The sequence below is a fragment of the Pseudonaja textilis genome, chromosome Z, assembly GCF_049901715.1.
Source record: "Pseudonaja textilis isolate UNSWEBS1 chromosome Z, rPseTex1.2, whole genome shotgun sequence".
Taxonomy (NCBI): domain Eukaryota; kingdom Metazoa; phylum Chordata; class Lepidosauria; order Squamata; family Elapidae; genus Pseudonaja; species Pseudonaja textilis.
Genome location: NC_142008.1, coordinates 80,353,146 through 80,365,864, shown reverse-complemented (window position 1 = coordinate 80,365,864; position 12,719 = coordinate 80,353,146). Strand labels below are relative to the sequence as shown.

The window sequence follows — 12,719 nt, the reverse complement described above, 5'->3', positions numbered from 1 at the left end:
TTTGCTGCTCCCCTCTTCCTCTATTTCCATCAACTGATCGTAAAGTTCTTGCGCCTTTTCAATACTATCAATTTTTACTCTTCTTTCTTGCCATGTCACCAGCATTCCTTCAGGGACCAGCCATTGGAACCAGAAGTTTCATTTATTCAGGAGTATTGCCAGAGATCTGTAGTCCTTCCTCAACTCTCTCACCCGCCTTGGAATTTGTGATCTCTTTTTCTTTATATACCATCGGCTCGTCTTTTGTGATTCTATATATAATATCTCTTACATTTTTTCTGGCAAACCTGATGTGGACCTCTCTAGGCAGCTTGTTTCGTCTGGCGTAGTTTGTATGGATTCGGTAGACCTCATCTAAGGCTTTCACTATTTCCTGTTGGTCCCTTTGCAGTGCCTCTTATTATGTCTCCCAGGTCTTCATCTTTGGATTCCAATACATTTTGGAACCTCAAATAGAATGCTGCACGTTCCAATTCGAGATGGATAATCGAATCTTCTAAGTCTCTGTCCATCTCTTATTACTTTCCTATCCATCCCTTCCAATCTCTTGCCTGTTTGTTCAGCTTTAGTTTCTATATTCTTTGTTCATTGTTCTCCAGTGTCTCTTGGATCGTTCCCATCTTCTTCTCTAAATTTTGAATCTTACCCTTCATTTCTCCCATTTCCGTCTTCATATCTGTATGGTTATTAACCATTGTCTCCTGCATTTTAAGTATCGTTTCCTGAATAGCTGTTAATGTTGCTTGCATCATCTTCATATTGGCTGCGTTGCTCATTTTTTCCGTATTCAACATTCCTTCTATTGTTTTTTGGCCCGCTGGAGATGCAGTAGACATTGATGAACCAGACATTGTTTTTTTCCCTTTCAGGTTCACTGTTGTTGTACTGGTCATATTCCTAACTTTATTGTAGATATCTTCCCACTTTACCATTCACTATTTAATTTTTCTTTTGTTATTAGTTCTATTCAGTAGTTTCCCTTAGAATATTAATATCTTTTTCCACTTATGATGTTCTAAATTATTCAGATATGATTCAATCTTTTATAGAATCTGAAACTAACTGAATCACCAAAATTAAAGAAGATAAAGAAGGGAGAGAGCAAAAGGGATGACAGGAAGGATAATATCAAAATGAGAGAGAAAAGAGAGAAAGAGTGTAATATAATACCCTAAAACATACTTGCTGTAAATTATTCTTATACAACTATTTTATATTACTATATTATGGTATATCAACTGTATTATTTATTTGTTTCGGTTTCCTTTAAACAATTCTATATTCCACTTCTTATATATATATGACCTTAATAATCATCAAAATAGTATTTCACCAGTTTTCATAGTTTCATGTCATTTAAACTTTTAAATTCTTAGTAAATTCAATCAATTCAATCAAACCTTAATCAAAATGTTATTTCATTAATTATATTCTATAAAAAGAAGTCCAGTAGAATTCAATCACTTTCCTTTCCTTGTCCATTCACATTTTGTTTAGTCACAGTCTGTTAAATCAACTTCTTTTCTCTCTGTATAATCTCAAAATGTCACTTCTGTTCTTGGGTTTAGTCCTGTCTCTCACATTTTTTCCACTGTTGTTCTTCTTTTACAAGTCACAGATCCATCAGGTTAAACTCCAAATTCCTAGATAATCAGTCTAAATCAACTCCAAATTTTTCAGAACAAGTCCAAAACACCAGTCAATCTTTAATCAACTAAATCCTCCACCCTTTTATTTTACCTGATGTCTCTTCAATTCTGTCTGATCTAAATTTCTGAAATCCTGGGGTGTATAAGGTGGTGTCATCTTGAATTTGTGCATTAAGCCAGGTTTCAGTAAAACAGAACTGCTAAATTGTAGAAATCAGAATTCCATCTATTTAAAAGATGTATTTCATCCATCTTATTAGCAAGTGAGTGTAAATTAGTCAGAAAAGTTGAAGGGAGAGGGAGTTTCCCCCCCGGTATTCCTTAGTCTGTTTAAAATTCCTGCTCGGTCACCTCGTCTCCTTTTTCGGCGCTGCTGCTTCTTTCCTTTGTTTATTGTAATCCATAGCACTGGGAAATTAGTTAGAATCTCCTCCATGTTTGCAAAGACAGGAGGGGGTGAGGAATCAGAACGCTGTTCCTTAAGGAAACATTGCCTAATTCTTAGCAGATGGTCTCGTGAATATGAAATCTCTAGTGAATTGCAGATAATAATAAAGAATAAAGAAACTATTAGAGCATTTCACCGAGGCAGCCATCGTCCACGCCATCTTGGATCAATCAAGAAGGGAAGAAAAAAAGAGATGTATGTGTAAGGATGTCAAATACATGTAAAGATGTCATTCTGTGTTACTGTATTATTATACATTATTATGACTGAGCAACTCAGTCATAAGCCAGAAAACATTCTAACTGCAGTGATCAATCAGAATATTCCAAATTAACTTGTAACAAAACATCCTGTTCTTGAAACAGAACTCTTAAAATGTTTATGTTTTGTTTCACTTTTAGACACTTGGAATTTTTACTTTGAGTTTAGAATATTTCAAAAGCCTTTTGCACATCCCTTTTGCACATCCCTTTTGCAGATTTGTTCCATTTTTTTTTTAGGGAATACTTGTATTTGAACTTTATTTATTAATTTTTATGCTACTCATTTCATGGATACAGTAACTTTAGGCAGCTTTCAATATAGTAAAGAGTAAAAAAATGTAAGACAAAACAATTAAAATTAAGAGAATTTAAGAGAGCTAAAAAATGTAGCTACCAAAATCAAATCAAGTATAGTTTGCAAACACTTGACACAATTCTCTTACATAATTATTTGTTGGTCTTATGTTTATATCTAAATAGTATTAAGAATTTTTTTTATCTCTATTTAACATATCTTTTTAAAATAACAACAGAGGTTGTGGTCCTGACAAGGATCACGTCTACTTGCAATTGCACCATTTGCCACCACAGCAACTAGCAATGCGTCTTCCTGGGATTTCAGAAACTGCTATGATATTTGCTGGTGTGGATGTCACAAAAGAACCTATTCCTGTCCTACCTACTGTGCATTACAATATGGGAGGTATCCCTACAAACTATAAAGGACAGGTAATTTCAAAACAATTGTTTATTTATTACATTTATATATTGTCCATCTCACTATTGAATTTTAATATTAATAGACTAGATGTTTATTTTTTATACACTGTTTAAAGCTTTGACAGTATATCAGAACAAACACTCTCATTAGTTTTCTTTTTGTACCTTAATCTAGTGACAATATTTTTTATTATAAGGTGCCACATCTTCTCTATATACATTTGTGCATACATATGTATATATATATATATTGACAGGTAATTACACGTGGAAATGGCAAAGATCAAATAGTGCCTGGTTTATATGCTTGTGGTGAAGCAGCTTCTGCATCTGTTCATGGTGCTAATCGACTTGGTGCAAACTCACTTTTAGACTTGGTAGTCTTTGGTCGTGCCTGTGCTCTTACCATTGCAGAATTATGCAAACCTGGTAAGTCTCTTTAGTTTTTAACATTTAAAATGGGTACATTTAACATTTAAATTTTGCAATGCTGTATTTTGTAACACTTAAGAATTAAGGATGCTTCATTTATGTCATTGAAAATTACATGTAGTCGTCAAGTTATGACCATAATGGAGCCTGCCCATTGGGGTCAGAAGTCAGAACAAATGCTAAATCAACTACCTCAAGTAACAACTAGTTATCCTTGCTCTTCCCAATGCATTTGCTAAACAAATATATGTGTCATTAATTTGAGCACAGAGTATTTTAGGGATGGGGGTGGGTTACTCTCATTACCTCTGATGAACTTATCTAATGTCATCTAATGTTATTTGGGAGCTTGGCTGCTAAAGACATAATTCTCTACGCTTTCCAAAATCAGCAAACAAATTTAAACTACGTAGTCTAGAACATGCTAATTCTATCAGAATAGATTGGACAGAAATTAATGAAAAGGGGCAGTCCATTAAATAACTAACTTTACACCATGAACCAGATTTATAATCCAATTTCTTTGAATGGTAGTGGCCAGTACAAATTGTAAGTTGTAAATGTCATAAAGAATGGATTCTTCTGTATTTTTATGAGATAGATGGGAATATGGGTAATATTATCTTTGAGGGGTCCTTAGTGCTCTCTGAGCTTGCTTGTTTTCTTGCAGACATTTCATTACCCAAACTAAGTAACATCATCAGTGATGATATTACATAGTTTGGGTAATGAAATGCCTGCAAGAAAATAAGCACCAAGAATTTCTCTCATCAACACTGAACTACAAATATACTCCTTTATTAAACCTCCTTTTACTGGTCCACAATAGAAAGCGTCCTCTTATATTGCATTACGGTGAGGTATGCTGCCGTGGATAGAAAGACATTACAGAGGGTGGTGAGCACTGCACAAAACATTGTGGGCTGTTTCCTGATACCACTAAATGACATTGCTAGGGCTTAGAAGAGTGAGTAAGATTCTCAGGGACGATTCACACCCCAGTCAGCACTTCTTCACTCTCCTGCCGTCAGTTAGGAGATATAGAAGCATAGCCAGCCGCACCAACAGGCTGAAGAACAGTTTCTACCTGTGGTCTGTCAGACTTCTGAATGGAAAATAACTTCATGTAAACATAGCATGATAGATTTGCGGGGCTGGCACGTTGTGCAACAAGATCACATAGTGTAATAAGATTGGGACTGGCTTAGGGACTTCTGTCCTCACTGTGAGTTGTGTTGGGGGCGGGGTGCACAAAGGGAGGCTCAGCCAATCTCATTTTACATATGTTGTACTCTGACAATAAAGGTAATAATAATAATTATTATTATATTTGCTCCCTGCAAAGAAACACTATGCAATTAGATAATTTATGTTTATTTTTGTTAGGGGAATCCGTTCCATCAATTAAATCAAATGCAGGTGAAGAATCTGTTGCAAATCTTGACAAATTGCGTTTCGCCAATGGAAATGTAAGAACATCAGAACTGAGACTTAATATGCAAAAAGTAAGTAAGATCTTTGGATTGGAGGATAGGTTTTTAATCTCAACTTGCAGCATGTGATTAATTATTAACTCAATTTCAGAATGTTCTAAATATTTTTCCCAAAAAAATTCTACCCTTGACTTTTCCAAATTTAATACCAATGACTCCATTTATAATCTAAACGTTGATAAATTATTGAGGCCTAATTTGATATGGTTGTTGGGTTCAGCAACTTAAATTGAAGTTTGTTTAGTCCTAGAGTTCCCTAAATTAAACTTCTTATATCTCAGCTGTCTAATGATTTATGGGATTCTAATAATATTGCTTGTTTGCTGCATGGAGGATTTTTAGGATACAAATATATCTCCCATAAGTTTTGGAAAAGTTTGTTTTAAAAAAGGGAGATTTATTTTCTTGCACAGCACACTCCTGCTATCTTCTATAGTGATTTTAGCTGCTATTGACTTTGTAGATATTTTTAATAAATGATGAAATAAATTTTATGTTTTGTACATAGTCTAGTAAAAGATAGTATATTATAAGAATTCTTATGTACTGTTTAATTATGGGCCAACAAGTTAGTGTTGATTCTTAGGGACCACATATATAGATTTCTCGAGGATAATCTGATTTTTCAGGTCTTCTAATTGTGTATCTCTCATCGCTGTAACTGATTCCAGTCCATGTTGCTGCTAGTCTTCTTTTATCTTTCCTAGTATTATAAACTTTTCAATAGAGTTAGGTCTTTTGCTTAATTAATCCAAGTATGATAATTTGGGGTTAGTTATTTGTATTTCAAGTAAGAACTCTGTGTTGTTTTGATTAATGATCCATTTGTTAGGGGGCTTTGGCTGTTTGTCAAAAAATCTGTAGATTATGGTCTGAAACTGACAACATATAAAAAAATGAGATCTCAGAAAATATTCGTCACAGAACAGTTTAGTTTCTTTGTATGGGAAGAAAAAAGTACACTGCTGTTGGGAGCTTTAGTAGAATATGAAATATCCATTTCATATGAATTTAGACATAAATTTGTGCAAAAATGAATTTGAGAATATAATTAGATAATTGAGCCTCTGAAAAGTACCTGAAGTTTGATTCTAATTGTTGTGGTTCCTCGACTGCCAAAGAAATGGCAATCAAGTTAGATGAGTCAGAGGAGATGGAGGGGATGTCTGGGTTACCATCAAAGCCGGAAGAAGGTTCTGAGGGACAGGAGGTCTCAAAGCCAGATGCAGAGCAGGGCCCATCTATTCACGCTCAGGCAGAGAGACAGCTTTTTTCAGGGCCTGAGATGAGCTGGAGGAGGAACAGCTGGACCCTGTTCCAGATGTGCGTATGCAATGCAGGACTGAGGGCCAGCTATTCAGGAAAAGAAGGAGACATTAACAAGCCTCTCTCCTGCTGAGATATAAAGAGGAGCAGTATGAGAGGCATTATTCCAGAAGAGCTCCCTCTGGTGGATTCCTTGCCAGGATTTCCTTACCACTAACCAGGTCAGTCAGGACTCTGTGTTGGAATTGAAGTGATAATTGAGGCTCCCTGTGGGGAAACTAAGAGACTGTTACAGCTTGTAAATCACCTGTGGAGATGTGACCTGGAGCTTTGTCAGTGAATGCTGTGAATTCCTGCCTTTCTAAATAAAAAGGGGGGGTTTCCTCATAAGTAAGCTGTTGATTTGGGGCTTGTGAAGGCTGGGTCAGAACACCAATCACCTCTAACTAGTAGTTTATAGGTGCTGAAAACAACTATATATTTGTCTTAAAAGTCTGTGGGTGAGTTTTGACATAATTATTTTGGCAAATGTAGAAACTTAAATTCTTACTTTAAAGTTATCAAAGAAAATAAATTGAAGTATATTGCTCCTTCATTCTTTATAGACAATGCAGAGCCATGCTGCTGTGTTCCGTACAGGCCCTGTCTTACAAGAAGGCTGTGAAAAAATGTCCAGACTTTATAAAGATTTGGATGATCTGAAAACATTTGATAGAGGTATTGTTTCAATACAGACTTCATAGATGTGTGAAAATTCATAAATAATTTTATCCAATTAACCTAAATGTAATTGCATCATTATTTAAATATATTGTGAGATGTAAAACCCAAATTATTATTATATCAATATTCAGAACACAAAGACAAGTCTCTGGTTCACAATTTCAAAGGTTTATTGTAGGAAAGAAAAAGCGGTTGCAAGTGCGGCCTCCCAAGACCCTTCTCAATTGGATTGAGTACAAGGAGAGCAAATTTCACGACTTTAACAATACATTTTATATCTCAGCACAGAACAAGCCATGCCTAAAAAGCCCTCCCCTTACATCTCCTTATTTTCTGTATGCTAAACTACCAACTTGGGATCGTCAGGACATTGTTTCCTGGGCCTCAATGTTTTATCTTCCTAGGCTGCCAAACTGATGTATGTTCTTATCTTATTTATTCTCCCTAGCCTGGTCAGATCTTCCTGTTGTTCTAACAATGTATCATGTCTTTGTGGAATGTATCGTCTATATATGAATGACCAGGGCCAGGATCTTAGCTCCTCTTTGGCTTGGGTGATAACTTCTTTCAGTAGAAACAACAGAAAGGGAGGGCGGGGTTTCATGCAAAGATAAAGGAAGTTAGTAAGGGCACATCAAAAAGGAATGAAAGAAAAGAATCTTCTAGTTTATTTCATATACAAAATGAACCAAAGAGTTTTCTAATCTTGCTAAATAATGTTCATCATAAAAGTGTAACTTATAATTTTCTCTCAATATTAAGCTGTAGAAAAATAAGTTAAAAAAGATCCTAACTGGGATCAAAATTTTCATTGCTAAGCAAAGAGGTTGCTAGATGAAATAGCATATGACTACACCGCTTACCAAAGCAGTTCCAGCAATTTTCACTGCAGTTGTTAGACCAGGACCAGGATCATTATTAGGTATAGTTCTCATGCTGTTCCTGCCCTATATACTCACCTCTGCTTCAAATTTTCATTGCTTCTTCCCACCATTTCTGTCCTTTTGGCTCCCTTGCACTCTGCCATCTATGCTAACTCTGATTAGGAATTGATTAGGAAACTTGCAGCCAGCCAGATGACAACAGGCAGAGATAAGTCTGTAGGCAAGACTCCCGTGCATGCATGGCAGAGACCTGAAGGCCAGCTAGCTGTTGGGAGGTGCGTGCGCATGTGTCAGAGCTGAACTGGGACAACGGCTCGCGTGCCATTAGAGATAATGCTGTGTGCCACAGGTTTGCCATCAGGGCTATATTCTGTCTAATCATCAAAAATGTAGATCTTAAGTTCATTTTTCTTTTTTATGCAAAAAATCCATAAGGGATTTTCAGTCACCACGAAACATACTGTCTTTAACCAAGTAAGTCAGGTTAGCCATTTCAGCAAGTTCTGTCATCTTCATCAGCTATTACTTTATTGTAGGTATTGTAGATAAAGATCTTTGTGCATTCAATAATTTTGCTGCAGTTATCAAATATCAATTATAAAAGCAATGTTCCTTGGCTCTTTTTTATCTCTTACCTTCAGTCTCAGGGAGGAAAGTTCTGATTTAAGATTAAAGATTAAAAGTTGAATATTCTTTTAAAATCCTCTAAATCTCTGTATTTGAGCCACATGTTACCTAGTTTTTTTACATCATGATAAAATTATCCTTGTTCACATTTCCAGCATAAATTTGAAGTACACTTACACATATCTGTGTTTCCCCCAAAATAAGACCCTGTCTTATATTTTTTCCATCAAAAAAGGCACCAGGTCTTTCAGGGATGGGGGATGTCATCCACTGACTCATCTCACTTCTGCCTGTTGCCCCCGGGCTCCTTTTCATTGTCAGAGGCCTTCAGAAACTTCTTTTGCTGGCAAGGCCTGCAAGGCTTTCCTGAAAGCCTCTGCAGCCAATAATAGAGCTCTGGTTTGATCTAAAGCTCTGTTATCAGCTGCAAAGGCCTTCAGGAAAGCCTTGCTGATTGCAGAAGAAATGGGCCGGCAAGGCAGGTGTCAGGGTGTGTGAGGCCTGCTGCAACTGTCTGAAGGTAAGTAGAAGAGCAACTCCACTCCCCTAGCTTATTTTCTACCCATGCATGCTGGAGTGGGTAGGGTCTTACTTAAGACTATTTTGGAGGATAGGGCTTATATTGGGTGCACATGTAAAAAAAACAAGCAAGGACGATGGCTAAATAGATGGCCCAAGATTTTATAGAAACCATGACTTTCACGGGCCTGTCCCAGAATATTCAGAGCCCGACTAGTAATAGTGGCCACACTCCCAATTTGGTGTTCTTGTCAGAGCAGTGTCTATGTGACCTGGAATTGGTAGACCTGTCCTTGGTCCCCTTATTGTGGTCAGATCACAGTTTGGTGGCAATGAGTTTCTCAAAAGCTTCATCCCCCCACAGGGAGGCAGTGCCTATTAGAGTGGTCTGCCCCCATTGACTAATGGACCCAGATCGGTTCCAGAAGGAGCTGGGGGTTATAACTACAGATCTATTATGCAGTCCAGCTGAGCTCTTAGTCACTGTTTGGGATAGGAAGATGACTGAGGCTCTGGATAGGATTGCACCCTTGCGACCTCTCCTCACCCATAGACCTCTCTGTGCCCTGTGGTATACAGAGGAACTGAGAGGGATGAAATGCATGAGGAGACATCTAGAGTGCCGCTGGTGGAATCCAGGAGATGAACTTGATCAAGCACAGGTAAGAGCTGCTCCTAAGGCCTACCTTGTGGCAATTCGTGAGGTGAAGTGTAAATACTTCTCCACACTAATTGTGTCTGCAGATAATCGCCCAGCGACCCTCTTTAAGGTGAGCCGTCTCCTCTTAGGAAAGGAGGAGATTGAGGTCCACCTGAAGGGGCACGCTGAGGAATTTGCGGATTTTCTGGAAGACAAAATCGCTTGATTTCGTTCCCAGTTGGATGCCAGCATGGTTGCTGATCTGGTGGAAGCTCCTGAGGCAGGTTCTTGCCCTATTATCTGGGAACGGTTTGACCCTGTTGCTCCTGGGGAAGTGGACAGGATCCTAGGGAGTATGCGCGCGAGCACCTATATTTTAGACCCATGTCCCTCCTGGCTTGTGCAAGCTTCCCAGGAGATGACAGGCAGGTGGACTCTGGTGGTGATTAATGCTTCTCTACAGGAGGGGACCATGCCCCAGCACTTTAAGGAGGCTGTGGTCCACCGTCTTCTTAAGAAGCCATCGCTGAGCTCCACCCAGTTGGAAAATTTCCAACCTATCTCCAATCTTTCCTTTTTGGAGAAGGTGGTTGAGAAGGTGGTTGCGCAGCAGCTCCAGGGGTTTCTGGATGAAACAAATTATCTCAACACCTACCAGTCAGGATTCAGGCCTGGATTTGGGACATAAACAGCATGGGTCGCACTTTTAGATGATCTTTGGCGGGAATGGGATGGGGGTAGTGCATCCATTCTTGCTCTACTTGACCTCTCGGCAGCTTTTGATACCATTGACCATGGGATTCTCCTGGGACGGCTTCGGGGGATGGGAGTGGGAGGCCTTGTGCTGTCTTGGTTCACTTCCTTCCTCTGTGGCTGCTCTCAATCAGTGTTGTTAAGAGGGGAGAGATCCAGCCCTCTCCCACTGCTTTATGGGGTTCCGCAGAGCTCAGTACTCTCTCCACTCCTGTTGAACATTTATATGAAGCCGCTGTGTGAGATCATCTGTCACTATGGACTGAGGTATCACCAATATGCTGATGATACTCAGCTATATGTCTTGGTCCATGGTGAGTTAAGTATTGCTATATCTTCCCTCTCACAGTACCTGGAGGCTGTTGGGGGCTAGATGGGGAGCAACAGGCTGAAATTGAACCCTTGCAAGACCGAATGGCTCTGGGTTTAGGGTTCATTGGTTCGGGGAGAATTACCACCTTTAGTCTTGGATGGGATGGCATTACCCCAAACAGATCCTGTGCATAATCTAGGGGTTTTCCTGGATTCACAACTCCTGTTCAAAGAGCAGGTGGCGGTCATGGCCAGGAGGGCCTTTGTGCAACTGCGGGTTCTGCACCAGTTACGCTTGTTCCTGGATCAGCGGTCCCTACTCACAGTCACTCATGCCCTGGTCACTTCTCGTCTTGATTATTGCAACGTGCTCTACATGGGGATGCCCTTGAAGAGCATCCGGAAGCTCCAGTTGGTACAAAATGCAGCGGTCTGCATGGTTTTATGCAGACCCCAGTGTGCACATGTGTCACCTCTCCTGCAGGAGCTGCTTTGGTTGCCAATTTGCTTCCAGATTCAATTCAAGGTGCTGATTGTCACCTTTAAAGCCCTTCATGGCTTGAGTCCGGATTATCTGAGGAAACATCTCTTGCCAGTGACATCTACCTGACCCATTAGAATGAGGAGGCAGGGAATGTTGCAGGTCCCACCCCTGAGGGAGATACACCTGGTGGGACCCAGAAGAAGGGCCTTCTCCCTAGTGGTTCCATCTCTGGAACATCATTCCCCCAGAGATTAGAATGGCCCCCTCACTAATAATTTTCCGAAAGGCACTGAAGACCAGTGTTTGCCAGTGGGCCTGGGGAACCCAGAGAGGAATGGAGCCCGTCAGATGGCTAGTGTGATCTGGTGTCGTTGGGGCAGGGTTGGGAGTTGGTTTTTGTTTTGTTTTTTGTTTTCCCAAATTCTGTTCTATTGTACTTTACTATTTTATTTTATTCTTTTTGTTAGTATTTATTGTCTTTATTTTTATTTTTTGTTTTAAATATGGTTTTACATTGTATAAGCCGCCTCAGGTCGCCATGGGCGAATAGGCGGCAATTAATTAATTAATTAATTAAATGCAGGGTGGCCAAAATGGCAGAGCTGGAAGGAGATAACAGGGGGAGGGAGTTGAAATGTATCCTTGGCAGCCCACCTCCATTTATTACCATATGATAAGTTTCAAATTGGGTTTAGTCATGTGATTACTCGCTTTATGATTGTCATGATTTACTACCATAATTGCCAGACTTAATTACGGTTGTAAGTTGTGGACTACCTATGCATTACAGTCCTAGCACAGTAATCTTAAATTATAGGAAACAGATTCTGGTTGAAAGTTTAGAAAAACAGTGGGACCAATTACTAAAAAAAATATGATAGATTTGCCTTTGTTGCAGATATTCAAACAGAAGTTAAACAACCAACTGCTCATGTTGCTTTAGTTTAGATTCCTTCACTGAGAAGGGTTGACATCAGTGACTTAAATAGCTTCTTCCAATCCTGATTTGTAGAAAATTCTAAAAATAAAGTCTGTGGCAGAAAAGGCTGAAATTATAATTTATGCAATTTGAAGGTATTTGTGCAACTGTGTTAATACTCTTTTTATTCACTGGAGAAATTATTTTAAGAATGGTTTCTCCTCATTATCATAGCAATTACCCAACCTCTTTTGGTATTGGGTGAGTTGCAAGTACTGCAGCAAATGTGGCATTATAGAAAAGAAATCTTTGAGGCAATTATACAACTGCAACTTCGTTTTCCTTGCCTGCTGCTGCTTTTCGGGTCCTGATATAACTTGTTTCTATACTATTGAAAATGTCATTTGGAAAGCTGCTCAGCTTTTGGAGATTTTTTGTTTTCTTTCTTGCAGCCTAGAAACCCCTTCATACATGAGAAATTCACAATTAATTTCCTTACTCAGAAGTATACTTTGTGTTCAGTATTGATTGCTAAATATATTTATCCAGTCGCTTTTGAGTCTTAAAAAAGTATTAAGCTTCTTTCT

The 12,719-nt window shown here is 38.8% G+C and overlaps 1 protein-coding gene across 2 annotated transcripts in view; it reads left to right on the top strand.

The window, feature by feature from the left end:
* SDHA (succinate dehydrogenase complex flavoprotein subunit A) overlaps positions 1-12,719 on the top strand; it is a 45,166-nt gene that overhangs the window by 22,952 nt on the left and 9,495 nt on the right. For both annotated transcript variants that reach the window (XM_026721724.2, XM_087916041.1), the window contains 4 exons: positions 2,894-3,089; positions 3,338-3,509; positions 4,899-5,017; positions 6,877-6,988. In XM_026721724.2, the coding sequence (XP_026577509.1) occupies positions 2,894-3,089; positions 3,338-3,509; positions 4,899-5,017; positions 6,877-6,988 (599 nt within the window). The remainder of the gene's footprint in view (positions 1-2,893; positions 3,090-3,337; positions 3,510-4,898; positions 5,018-6,876; positions 6,989-12,719) is intronic.